Here is a 14,152-nt window from a genome sequence, read left to right as displayed (position 1 = left end):
AGATGTTGGGGGAAGGTCACTCAAAAGGCAGAGGCTGAACAAATTTCTCTATCAAAAAATCCTCATGGGTTAGATGATTTCTAAGGTTACCTAGAGTCTATGATTCTAAGATATAATTAGGGTTGTTATTCTTGTCACAAGCTTGTTCTATTTTATTCCCTATTATCAGATATGATAGTTTGGCAAACCAGGTAATAAAGACTAATTCCTTTAAATTAATGAATTTCAGCCTAGTAAATTGCTAGACACATGCTGAAAAGACAATAAAATAATTTAACTTACCACAGGAACTCCTTTCCCATGAAAGTAAAGAAGGCCGAGCCCATGAAGACCAATTGCATTGCCCTAGAACAGGTTTAAAACCCAAGTGAAGCCCCAGAAGGATGCACAATAAGGAGAATTATTGCAAAATCATCCAAAACATTTGAAATGCACCCAGTAGGAGACAAATTAAGGCAGATTAATCAGGCAGTTGGTAAGTCATTCTGACCCTCTCTAGTGTCTCCTTAAACACCTTCATGGCCCTCCTCTGACTAGAAAAGAAAAGAGGGAAATGAAAGTCAAATCTTTCCTCCATTCTCTTATTCAACGTTTGTTTAGTGCTTGCTTTGTGTGACTCCATAATAGGCACTGGGCAGAGGTAGGAGGTGAAATTCAGAAGATGAAAAAATGATGAAGCCTGCCTTACAGGCTAATGGGCTCTGACCCAGGAGGTAGGACCTCTTAAAGTAATCATGTCAACTGTGGTGAGTCCTATAGCAGAGACAGACTGTGAGTGTTGCGGGCCCCCAGGACAGGGACACACACCTGCATGGGGGAGGCTAGGGATGGAGAAGACCGAGTCGTCAGAGGTGGTGACATTTGAGCTTGGTCTTAAAGGGTTAGTGTAAGAGTTTTCCAGAAGGGAGAACTCTATCTAGACATTTGTTATCTGCTTTGGTCAGAGGAGGTTGACATGAATGTCCAAAAAACATGTTAGAGACTCTGTGGATGTCAGTCTAGCCATTATGGATGGTAAAGCGCCATTGGCATACGTTTCTTCATTCAAATTTTACTGCTTATAACATCACCAATGTTTTCTTTTCCACTTAATGCTAAATTAATTGCCATTTCTTCTGATCAGTGTTCTGAATAGCCTAGGAAAGGGAGTGTAGAGCACACTTAGCATTTAGCAAGTGTTCAAATATCCTGATACCTAGCATATCAATCCTGGATGAAGAGCGAACCTTGCAAATGATTTCCCCAACCAGGAAACTCACTTCTCCTTTTATCTCCCATCATGAATTTTACCCTCTAGGGGCCGAGTAAGGAGTCATGTTTGTTTGGCCACTTGGTTTTCATTCAGCGGACCTGTAGGTTGTCATATTACATGTTTATAAGTATTTCCTCAGGAACTTAAGTTCTGATAGAAACTCTCCAAATTTCTTTTTACCACCTAAATGTATTTATTTGTAATTGCTTTTAATAATCTAATGATTTCACTGTAATTATTTGTGGATGCAGCCAGAGTACTCCTCTGTGATACAGGAATAGCACATAACTAGAGAAGGCATAGTTCAAAAATTATTTCAAGACTCTGAAGTTTGAGCCTATGCATATCAAAGGGCCCGCTATTGTAAGGATTCTGAAGGATGGTCCACCTGTATTCAAGACAGCTGGTACACGCCTGCTGTCCCTACCTTCTTCTCCTCTGACTGCATCCACCTGTGGTCCCAGGAGTTTTGGGATAGTCTGCTCTAGGGGTGTTAGGGCTTGTTGTGATGGGTGTGGTAAAGTCTGGTGAGTCTATCTTCTTCTAACTATCCTCACTTAGATGTTGAGAAAAATGGGAGGGAAGGGAAATGGGAGGAAGTAAGGATGAAGGGAGAGGAGGAAGAGAAAGGGTAGAATACGGAACAAATTTCTTTCTTTCTGTAGCAAAGTCTTTGGGAAACCAGGGGCTCATTGGATGACGTACCAACTGTTTAAGGCCCAGACTATCTGTTAAGGGTACATTCAGGTCAGGAGTGGCCAACTCAGATACCTCCAGAGCTATGCAGGTGATGTCAGAAGTACATTAAGCCAGGTGATGGGGGAGTGGTGGAGACTGAGGCCACCAGAGAGCACCTGCCCGGTCTAAAGGCAACACCTGCTCCACTCTCTGCAGCCAGTTCTCATCACATGGAATAGCCGCCTCGTGTGGTCAGCTCTTCTCACTTTCCAAGAAAAGCTGGATTTCCAGATTTTGATATGAAATTTTCTAATTTTTAAAACACTTTCTGGGCCAAACAAAACACGTGTGTAGACTATCCCCCCACATATAACTTCCGCTTTAGGGCTCAACGCTCTCACCTAGATTAACTGACAAGAACTTGGGGAGCAGATAGTCATTACGTGTCAAACATGTAATGACCCCCTACTGGGCACTGAGACAGATGCCCCTCTAGGTGAACAGACACAGCCTTCAGATGTAGGAGAGAAGGCATAGGGTAGAAGCAGTGAGGTGCTACAGCTATGCAGAGTGAATGCTGGGCAAGTTCAGAAGAGGGAAAAGATTATGCACTTCAAGGGGGTAGGAGAGGCTTTGTGGGGGGAGAGAGGACTGGACTCTGCTTGGGGGGGTGGGTGGGCTTCAGAATGGGGGATTCTGGGAAGCAGGGGAAGGGCAAAAGTGTGACAGTGGGGATGGGCCTGATGTGCTCAGAGGTGTGAGAGGAAACCAGAAAAATGTGGTCTGACTTGGGCCCAGCATCACATAGGATAGCTGTTCATGTTTCTAAGTAAGACACAACAAGTCATGAAGTCTGTGGCCTTGCATCCTGGTACTGACATGACCTAAAAACAAATTAAAGAGCAACGGTCTTTTAAAAAAAAAGTAGTAAGAAAAGAGAATGAATGTGCAAGAATGGGAGACAGAAACTCTGCACTTTGGTAGTCAAGTGACCCCACGTGAGAAATCTAATAAATTTTCCAGGAGATGATAAAGGAATACAGGCCTTGCCCACCTGATGCCCTTCAGCATAATTAGCTTAAGTTCAATTTTAGATTTCCTCCGTAAAGGAGGGTAGCTCAGGTCACTACTGGTTACGCAGCCCTGCACAGCTTGGGAGCTGGGTTAATTTACACACTCAGCTCCCGGCGTGATTCCTGTGCGCTGACAAACCAGCACCACTTGCCCAATTACAGGAGCTCTTCCCCTGTAGCATTGCCCCGCCTCTTCTTCAGTCTGCTCTCCTTGCCACCCTCGTCTCATGGTTCTCCGGATGACTGTCTTACTGAGCAACAATTTCATACAAATTACAAGGGAGAGGAGCTGAATACCAGCCTTCTCAGTAATTTACACCACAATAGCAGCAGCTCCGAGGTGCTAGTCATTTATAAATAGGCTCCTAAAGCAGCATGTGGGCTTCTAAAAACTGAGAACAGTTGAAAATATTCCCCATTTGAACACATCTCTACTGCCAGGGTTGCCGTGTGACAGTGTAAGACAATAACACGCTCCTACTGTGCCAGGGTCGAAAGTCTGTCAGGGCCATTCACCAGCAGGAGGCTGATGGGTGTTGCCATGAAGATGTTCTTTATGCACGAAAGGGGTTCAGGTTAGTCCCCTAAATTTTATCTGACAGATACCAGCCTCACTGAGCTTAGGAAAAGGCAAAAACTTCAGTGGCAGGAGCTGTACTATACCATTTTTATGTTTCCTCACAGATCCAACCCAGTCTGCCTTGGATATGCTTTGAAGTTCGTTCCACCTAACTGGCCCCAGACTGCAAAAGATCACAGCTGACACACAGCATTTGCTGCGGGCAGGCACCACTTTCAGGACTTTATAATATGAGGCACGTAAATATTAACCCATTAAATCCTGACAACAACAATATGAGGCAAACTTTCTTATATTCTCATTTTATAGATAGGCAAATTGAGGCACAGAGAGGTTAAGTAACTCGCCCGTGGTCACACAGCTAGTAAGTTGCACGACTGCCTTTTCATACCAGGGATTCTGTCTCCAGCGCCATGCTTTCAGTCATTCTGTCCTGGCTGCCTGACAACCTTCTGCCTGAGCCAGGGGGATTTCTGGCCTTTGGGTAAGGTCAAACAGGAGACATCTGTACTGAACTCACTGCAGTTACTGACTGAGTTTTCCCTTCTTTTGTCCTCATCTTTTTTGTTTCCTGTTTCCTGAGCTAGATGGCTTCATCTCCTGCACTGCGGAGGGGAGAGCTGAGCTTCTGTCTGGCCTCCAGCTAGGACAGCGCAAATCACTGCCATTTTCCACTTACCAAGAAGGCAGGATGTGCCTCCGCCTACCCTAACCCCATATTTTATTGTCAAAGACAGTCTTCTTCACCTCCCGGGAGTTTGTTAGCCGGGCCTAGGGCTTTGAAGTCACCTCTTCAGCACCAGTCTGTGTGTTATAAAAGGCAAGTGTTTACACGTGTTTACAGAAATGGGCTGAGTACATACCTTACTCGCTGCCATGGAGAAGTACTTGAAGGCAGTCGCGTTATTTTGTGGTGCCGCAGCATTCCCCTCCAAGTACATCTACAGAACACAAACAAAAACAGGATGTACAAACTAAGGACTCTGAGGGTCATGAAAATGTTTCAGAACTACATAGAGGTGACGGCTGCACAACATTGTGAATGTAGTAAATGCCACTGAAATGTACACTCTAAAATGGTTAATTTTATGTTATTTGAACTTTACCTCAATTTTAATAAAAGGAAAAGCTGAGGAAACAATCTGTTACATACATTCTGGAGTGACCTTGCACAGGGGGAAAAAAAAAGATCCTATTTGTGTTTTTTCATGTTTCCTTGCATCTAAATGTCCTGTAGGTAGCAATTCTGGAAGCAGGGCACTCGTCCCCATGGTCACTACGCAGACTGGCTGCAGGGACCCAAGGGCAGCATGCGGGGGCATGAGTGGTCTTTGAAGGAGAGAAGAAGATGCCTTTTCAGAGGGACCCTCCACACAGGCTCCTCCCAACAGGGATGGCCCGGGGATGGAATTTGGGCAGCCTGGAGCTGATTCTCGTCCCAGGGCTGGAGGTGGGAGGCACCTCGCTGGGTCGAAGACTGTCCCAGTCTTCGATGCACAACTAGCCCAGACCTCCTGTTACACGCCAGGGGCGCACAGGCGGGGCTCTGAGCTGCATTCAGCCATGTGCACTTTCAAGACTGCTTTTGGTGCCTCAAATAAAGACCACTATTGTCTGAGGCTTCTTTCCAAACTGTCACCTCAAGAATACTACCCTCAGTTTGTACCTGAATGCCCCACTCAGCTGCTTCCACAAAGAGGCATGCAGCCCTGTCTCCCTACACTGGGTTCAATTGGTTAGTACTATTAGGTTTTAAGAAATGAAAAATGTTGGTCAAGATGAAGCAAGTACCTTTCCTATAAATGCCATGGCATTTGCACTTCCGGCTTTCGCTGCCTTTAAGAAGTAGTATAATGCTTTCTGGAGAGAAAAGGAACAGTATTATTGATAGTCATGAATATATCCCACATAATGGCTTTTTGAACCAAATTTTATTTCATTCAACATGTAGTCAAAACATATGCGTGAAATACCCACTTTGTTCAAGGCACTACTCTGAATGCTAATTCAACCATAAATCTGAAGGCTGGGAGATATATATGTATCTCAGATGTATAATTTGAGAATGTGGGGCTTGCTTCTCACATTTGGAAAGGCGTGATGGGCATCTGACTTTGTGGAGGAGAGAGAAATCCCAGCTGTAGAACTCAGTAGTCCCCTGTTTAGAAGTACACTTGCATGTTGACACATTTGAGAAGACTGTAACTAGCAGCACTGGATGTACAGTGCCCTGATGTCTACCAGGCAGAGGGAGGAGGACCAGACACTTCTGGCTGCCTGCTGAGACCAGATCTTTCTGCAGAGGTGAACTTCAGACCAGTTCTTTCTAAATCAAATTGAAGGGGGCCAGCAAAGCCTCTGGTTCTGTGTCGTGGCATCACATGAAATGCTCAGTCTAGAACACACGAGAGCTGACCTCTGTCTTGCTGCCTCATTCCTTAGACCTCATCCTGACCTTCCACAAGTGCTCCTCAGAGACCACGTGGAGTAGTAAAAAGAAACCAGCCCCAGGAATGAGAAATGCACACACTCTCCAAAGTGTCTCATCAGGACACTACTCTCTGCTCTTTGGAAAGCCTCGACTAGATTGATGTGCAAGGCTCTGCATCTAACCAAAGAGGAGAGAACGTTTAAGGAAGAAATGTAGGCAGTTCTTTTATTTATAAATTTGCTCTAGAAACACTGCCAACCTATTTGAGACCAGCACTCTTGTCACTAAAGTCGGTCCACCTTGTGGACATTAAAGTAAATTCACACGCCACCTGTGTGGGACCTGTCACATCACACATCCACTCAACCATGCAACTCTTCTGTTCTTTGTTTATCCTTTCAAGAACTTGATTGAAACCTGCTATATATATGAAGAATGTTAGGTATTATAGGTGATTCAGAGATGAACAAAAAACTGCCCCTACGTTTGTTCCCTAACAACACTGCTGAGATAAAGGGGTATATGTAAATAGCAACAAGACAATAAGAGAGAGGTGGGCTAAGAGGAACACTAAAAAGAATTAAAGGAGTTTAGAATAACAGAAATTGTACCGAGTTCTGTGACGAGTGTTTTGCAAGCTTTTCTTACCTAATCTTCACAGCAGCACTGGAAGGAAGGTGCTGTTACTATCTGAGCCTACTGAGTGAACCTCAGAGTCATGCAGCTGGTACTGGCGTCACGCCAGCAGCCTGAGTCCAATTGCCATGTACTTGGCACTCTGCCTTCACAGTTTAAAGAAGGACTTAAATGATAAAGGTCTCAAGAAAGATGCAGAGGATGCATGGTACAGAGGACATCACAGGCTGAAGGAAAACAGGAACAAAGAGAGGAGATGGGGAAGTCCAAGGTGTGTCCAGGAAATAGTGATTACTTCAGTATGGCTGAAGGAGAACATCCAAAAGCCAAGATCTGCAAAAATGTGATGGAGTCATATTAGAAACAGTCTTGAATACCAGGCTAAGGACTTTGTTTCTATTTGGTAAGAATAGAAGCCATTGGAGATTGACGAGCAAGAGGGAGCCTTGAAATAAATGCTGTCTAAAACGTCTGGAATAACGTAGGTGTTGACTGGGTAGGAGGAAGTTGTAAGCAATGTACGAGCTACCAATTACACATATATTTTTTTATTTACATATATATTGTCATTGAAGCATAGTCAGTTTACAAGTGCTCATGGAATATTCTCTAGGATAGACCACATACTCAGGCACAAAAGAAGCCTCAGCAAATTTAAGAAAATAGAAATTATTTCAAGCATCTTCTCTGAAAACAAACTTATATATTGATAAACACATCAAATGTATGATCAGATGTATGATTTACCAATCACACTTATCAGAGCACATCTATATAAAAAATAACAATATTTCTCGTGAATGTGTCTACTGAGCCAAGACCCAAATATACCCGGAGATAACTATAATTCATGCAAGGCACATATCTCCAGGCCTCGGTTTCCTCATTTGTGTTCTCCTCCTCTGTGCTCTTGGGGCACCCTGTCCTTCCGTATCATGGCATGCATCCTTGGATTTAATTGTCTGCTTAATTTTCTGTCTCCCCAGAGATGAATCTTCTGTATTTAGTACAGTGCCTACTGTATATCAGGCACTCAGAAAATATTTCTGGGGGTGAATGAATAAATTCATTCAATGAAGGGATAAATCTGTCAATCTCTAAAGCAAGGGGACTGGATTTTAATCTTTATGGTCCCTTCTAACTCTAGCACTATGATTCTATCAAACCACTTTCAAAGTGCAGTTTCAGAATTTGGGCTCAAATATTTGGCAATAGAGAGTTCTAGAAAAAAGTTACACTCTGGGAAAATAGATTTCAACTATTCAAAGAGAATACTCTATTCCCTAGAAGTAAATAAGAATCCTGGAGTTTTCCCCATCCTTCAATAATGATCCCATAAAGACCAAAGGAATTGGGTTCTAATCCCCTCTTCCACTCTCCTGGCTTATTTGGCATTTCGGTTCTCTTTTCTTTCTCTTTACGGTAACCTGCCTTTAATGCTGTTGCTTCAATTGTATAAACACTTATTAAATACTGTGTGACAGTACCATGCAAGCTATTTATGATGGATATGCATGGGTCAACCTGAGTTCTTGCTCTCAAAGAGTTAAGATCAAGTATCCACCCATCCATCCATTCATCTATCCATCTGCTATGGTCTGCATATTTGTGATCCCCCCTAATTCGTATGTCGAAAACCTAATGTTCAAGGTGATAGGAAGTGGGGTCTTTGAGAGGTGATTGGCAGAGCTCTCATGAATGGGATTAGTGCCCTTAAAAGAGGCCCCAGAGAGCTAGCTTGCACCTTCTGCTACGTGAGGACACAATGAGAAGCCTGCAAATTGTAAGAGGACCCTCACCCAACCATGCTGGTGCCCTGATCTCAGACTTCCAGCCTCCCAAACTGTGAGAAATAGATTTACATTGTTTGTAAGACACCCAGTCTATGGTATTTTTATTACAACAGCTCAAATAGACTAAGACACCATCCATTCATGCACTCATCCTGAAAATATTTACTGAGCACCTACCACCATATTTTACTGATTCTAAGATATGTACCTCCCCTCATCTCCCATTTTAATAAGGGCATTTCTTACTACCAATGGCATCATATAATTTATATTGGCAGTGTTTTTTCTTTCTCAGTAGAACATAATGTATCTTATAATCGATGGTGTCTTAGATAGGATGAAATACAGTATGTCTCAGGCATTATGCTAAGTGAAGTTTTATTATTTGAATACACATCTTTTTTTTTAAAAAAGTAAACATGATTTTTCATTGGTTCTAAGAAAGTCCCTAGTTTAATCCGTTTGTAACACTTCCTGTAGAATGAAATACCAAGAAAATGCACTGTTTTAAAAACATTTATGAACCCTTCTTTTATCCCAGACTCACCCTTAAAAGGGATAATATTAACTCTTTTCTTTTTAATGGGTGGGAGGGTGGCCAAAGCAGTTGCCCTTACATATTTGGTATGTTCCTCTGCTAGATTTAATTTAATTATGCCTTATCCTCTTTAATAATATGCACCAAACACACAGCTTTCCTAATCCAATTCATTCTGAGCCTGTGTATATTTAGAAATGCAAATGACACTAAAATGTATGTGTACAAATTCAAGATAATGTAATCAAGAATTGCGTATACAATACTCTTCAGTAATTAAGAACTTGGTGTTGGGGGAGGGGGAGATGAAAATGTTGCCTGCGGTAACAAATCCTAAGAGAAATTAAATCAATCAAACAGTAAGGTGGGGGGAAGACAAGCTAGTCATTTCCAGGTATTTTCATATTTAATTTGCTGGGCAGTACTGGGCATCATTTATATTTATAAAGAGCCTTACATTAATAATTTTCTTTGGTGGACTGAAACATTAGCATACTGGCTCAAGTGGTGGTTCTCAGGCTAAGGAGCAACGTCTAATTCTTAGGATGTTGTCATTCATTCATTTATTCATTTATTCAATACTTAAGTAAGTATTCAATATTAAATACTTACTAAGTACCTAATATGTAGCAGGTACGAATCTGAGTACAGGGTACACAGTAGTGAGCAAGATAGATAGGAATTTACATTCCATTGTGGGGAGACAGTAAACAAGTTAAGGTGGGTATAGTTCAGGGAGTGCAAGGGGCTAGAGAAAAATAGACATGGCATGATGACATGGGTGATGGAGTAGCAGAGTTGATGAAGAAAATCCTCTCTGAGGAAGTAAGGCTTGAAGGATGAGAAGCTAGCCATGAGAAGAGCTGCAGTGACAGCCTTTCAGAAATTGGGTTCGTCCTATTATCTTATCTCTCTCCTCCTCATCCCCCATGTCATTCCAAGTTGATTTTGGTGCAGCTAAGCTGTGGTCAAGTTGCAAAAATGACCACAATACTTTGCAGTCCTGCCTGTTTAGAGGAGGAATTCTTTTTCCTATTCCTTCAATACTGGCTGCCCTCAAGACTTCTTTTGACCAAAAGAATATGGCAGAAGTGATTTGTGAGTTCTGACCCTAAGCCTCAAGAGACTTCTGCAATTGTATTCATAAAACCTTTGGCCGCCACGTGAAAAGCTTGGGCCAACTGGCTGGAAGAGGAGAGCACGTGGAGAGACTCAGCCATCCTGGCTGTCACGGACGAGGCCATCGTAAATGGGCCAGCCCTGGCCAAGAGTCTAGTTAACTACAGATGTGTGAGCAAGCCCTGCCAAGATTAGCTGAGCCTGACCCAGAGTCACTTAGCTGAACCCCGTCATCACTGCTGACCTGCCAAAATCATGAATGAAATAAGTGATTGTTGTTTTAAGCCACTAGGTTTGGGAGTGGCTTATGATGGCAGCCTAAGCTAACTGATACATAAGCCAATACTTTGAATGGAGATACTTTGATACTTTGATTGGACACCCCCCTTCTTATCTCTATCATGCAAGTTCAAGTTTATCAGGATGAGGAAGGCAGGAAGGATCAGCTTGTGCTTGTCAAACTACTGGGATAGACAGCTCTGGAATTAAACCAGCCTTTTTGAGATGTCTGGACGGGAAGAATGGGGCCCAACCCACCATCAGAAAATTAGAAGCAACCTGAGAGGTTATGTCATTCCTTCTTCTTGCTTTATGAGTGAGGAAACTAGATTTTCATGGCTAGGGTTTTTTTAATTTGTTTTTTTGTTTTTGCCAGGTCAAAAGTAAGTATGGTTTAATGAAGAGAGAACAGGATTCGGATGCAGAAATCCTGAGTTCACATTCTGCTTCTTAACAGTCTCACTACCTGACTGTGAGATTGAAACAATGTACTTCATCTCTCCAGCCTCAGGTTCTCATCTGTAAAGCAGAGGTAATAAATGTGAACGAGCTCCCAGGAGAGCCTGGCCGGGCCCCTGGGTGATGCCCAGCTGCCTGGCTGTTGCCATCACAGCCCAGACTCTTCTCCTGCCAGCCTTGCTTGCACCTCATTCTCACCAGGAGGCAGTCACAGATCCCACTGCCGTTCATGTGGCTGGAGTCGACTGTGGGGCTTTATGTCCCCTGCAAAGATTAGTGAAGATTCCGTATAGGTGTGGTCTGGGTGCCTTCACACTCGATCAAAATTTATCTTTATGGAAAGTGGAAATTCTTCTCAGTTATCTCAGTTATGGATCTCATAGTTAACAGGAGAAACTCACGGCAGGCTGAAATCTGATGTAGGGCTAATATTCTGAATACAGAACTTCTCATCTAAGAAGCTACAACCTTAGTTATTATGAAGATTAAAAAAAAATCTGAAGACCTTCCACTGAGCTGTCTTGGGATGCATATGCTTATTTCAATTGCTACCCATTTTATCACATTTTATAAAATTAATTTCAACATTTACCTAATGTGTATAGTACCTCATATAAAACACAAACTATAGTGCCAAAAACACGTTCATAAAATAACAATATAAAATGAAATGGAAAGTAATAACAGATCACTCTTTTACGTAACTGCTTAGCCATTGGGACTATGTTGAAATAGAGTATGTGTTCCTTTGAGACAGTGAGCACATGGCTCCTACAAAATGACAAGGGCTGCAAAATCATCTTTTAAAAAGAATCCTAGCTACTTCCCCAGATCTGTGGGTATCTAGGGCCTTGAAGCCGTAATCAGGATTGAGACAAGATCTCACCCAGGGGTTTTGGAATCCTTCTGAGGAGGATCTTGTGTAGGTCAAGTTTATCTGCCTTTTTCTCCACCATAAATTTGAATTGTTAATTAATCTTCTAACCTCATGGGGATGAAGTAAGGTTAAGCAAAATGGTTGAAATGAGCTTTGCAAATTTATAAAGGCAAATAGCGATACACCTAGCTATACTGAAGCAGTCTGTCCTCCGATCTAGCCAAACGGGCCGAGGCTGGTCCTCAGGCTCCACGGCAGGGAACTCCCAGGTGGACTTCCCACAGCTGGCCTCTAGGGGATGGGTGTGTCCTTCTCACCTCACCTCAGTCCAACAGTGAGTCTGGGTGGGAAGAGGGTGGGTTCAGTGGGACCGTGGAAACTCACTTGCCTCAGTTGTTCCCTCAGAGGCCTCTGGTGCTTTGTACTTAGAGGCAGGCAATGAACTTAGATCTCCCTCAAAAGCTGGGAAGCTGATCTGACCAGGGAAGCAGCAGTGGGATTTCCCCAGCAGCTCTCCCACCCATCCTCTCCCCTTTCACGGCTCCGTCAGCCTCCCTCACCCCCGTCCTCCTCACCCTACATGACTGAATCGTGAGATTGACTTACAAAGTAATCCTGATCGAGACCTTTCCTCCCAATTAGATGTAATTGTCCAAGCGATACCTAGAAACAATGAGTTTTGAAAATTATTTTAGCAATAGTATCAATTTAAATAAAGAAAAGAAAAAAATTACGTGATGATTTTACTACAGTGTGTTGATCTAGTTTTCTGCAGTTGGCATGTCTTAAAAAAGAAGCAGGGAAACATTCCTAACTACATGCCTTACTGGGTAAATGGTTGACGCTGGGCCTATGGCTTCCTCGGGGGAAGCTGGCCTGCTGGTGTTCAGCAACACCTGGGCACATACAGTTAGCGGCCTTAACTCTTGGCTCTCAAAGGTCACACAAATGGTGTCCCATTTCCATTCCCGTTTCCAAAGACAGGATACGTCTACATCCTGGTAAGAGTTCATTCATATTAAAACCAACATTGGGTAGTAATTTTTCCTATAATTAAAATCTAAGTTTTCAAAAAAAAATTATTTTAGGAATAAATGCAAAAAAAAAAATGCCATTACCATGGCAACTGGCTCTCCCATGGGCTATAAGTAATGGCAAATGACAGGGAACAAGTGACGGTAGAACAAAGAGGAGGGGGTTCTCTTCCCTTTCCCACTCAGGATGGGGCACTCTTAACCCTTCTAGGATGCAGAAAGAACCAAGCCTTTTGTAATTTGCATGTCCTAAAATTTCAAGCCGGTCTATGTACATTACCTGTATCTGAACATCTCCTCTTTCAGCCAAAAATTTATAGTATTGGTATATGTCCCAATCCAAAATCTCACTGTTAGAACTCAGATTTTCAGGTCTTTCAGTTAGTCTCACTTTTTCCACTGGAATACCTTCACTTTTTTCCAATTTGTCAGCAACTGTGAGTAGAAACAAGTTGGAGAATAGCCAGCATACATGGGTTGCAAAAGGTAACAGTCAGCTTAGAGAAAATGCTGTTAAGCCTACTCTTTTCAAATTGTGCCAAGATCTGGTCTCTTAACAGAGAAATATCCTTAAGAAATAGAAACGTGCTAATTTCATTTATTTGGTTCTGAGAAAAGTACACGACACTACTTATTCTTTGAAACCCATACAAACATACAACATATATCAGACCTTATTGAAGATATTGGCCAAACAGGCTCATGAAAGAAGACACATTTTAGAAGAAGGCAAATGACCCCTTTTTCCACTGACTTTTTCCAGGTATATCGAAACTACAGTATAAGAGTAACAACTGCTTTTTTATTACGTCTTGTGGATAGTCTGAAAATAAATATAAATATGCTTGAGGAAACCTAATAAAGTATGCACTTTGAACCATATATGTAGTTCTCTCCATATATATATAGTAATTCTAGTTTCATTAAGCATATAAAACATTTTGTTATATATAGCATCTTAAATTAAAAAGTAGTTTTTTCTTCTTTCTTTTCTCAGATCCTGACAATGCCAAAGATGTAAATTTAGATGTTATTCTGATTATAGAATTTAACCAAATGGACTTTACCTTATTCACTTATTGTAAGACTTTTATTTAAAACTCTATTATGTAGTTTATTCAGTGATGTTGTATGAGGAAATGTCATAAACAACTTAGAAAATTCTAGAAGTGAATATTAATATCATACCCTTTTTTTTGTGGACAAAGGCTAGGGTAATAGAATAATAGTTATTTGAATTGTTTTCAAGTGCTATGATAGAGATTGCCAATGTATATACCTTCATTTCTTCAGGAATTTTTAACAAGTCGTCTCATATTCTAAATGTTAGAATTAGGGAAACTGCTTAATGTTTATCAATGTTATACAAAAATTCTCACTTTAAGGAAAGAACATCACAAGAT

General features: G+C 41.9%; 1 protein-coding gene across 3 annotated transcripts in view; it reads right to left on the bottom strand.

Annotated features, from left to right (window-relative positions):
• SEL1L2 (SEL1L2 adaptor subunit of SYVN1 ubiquitin ligase) overlaps positions 1–14,152 on the bottom strand; it is a 50,598-nt gene that overhangs the window by 17,227 nt on the left and 19,219 nt on the right. For 2 of the 3 annotated variants that reach the window (XM_045508656.2, XM_010972888.3), the window contains exons 6-10: positions 13,030–13,184; positions 12,322–12,378; positions 5,375–5,443; positions 4,447–4,524; positions 283–345 (exon numbers count right to left, since the gene is read on the bottom strand). In XM_045508656.2, coding sequence (XP_045364612.2) covers positions 283–345; positions 4,447–4,524; positions 5,375–5,443; positions 12,322–12,378; positions 13,030–13,184 — 422 coding nt within the window. The remainder of the gene's footprint in view (positions 1–282; positions 346–4,446; positions 4,525–5,374; positions 5,444–12,321; positions 12,379–13,029; positions 13,185–14,152) is intronic. The other variant, XM_045508657.2, reaches the window with a different exon arrangement.

This window comes from Camelus bactrianus, chromosome 19 (assembly GCF_048773025.1).
Source record: "Camelus bactrianus isolate YW-2024 breed Bactrian camel chromosome 19, ASM4877302v1, whole genome shotgun sequence".
NCBI classification, from domain to species: domain Eukaryota; kingdom Metazoa; phylum Chordata; class Mammalia; order Artiodactyla; family Camelidae; genus Camelus; species Camelus bactrianus.
This window is presented reverse-complemented; position numbering and strand designations above follow the sequence as displayed.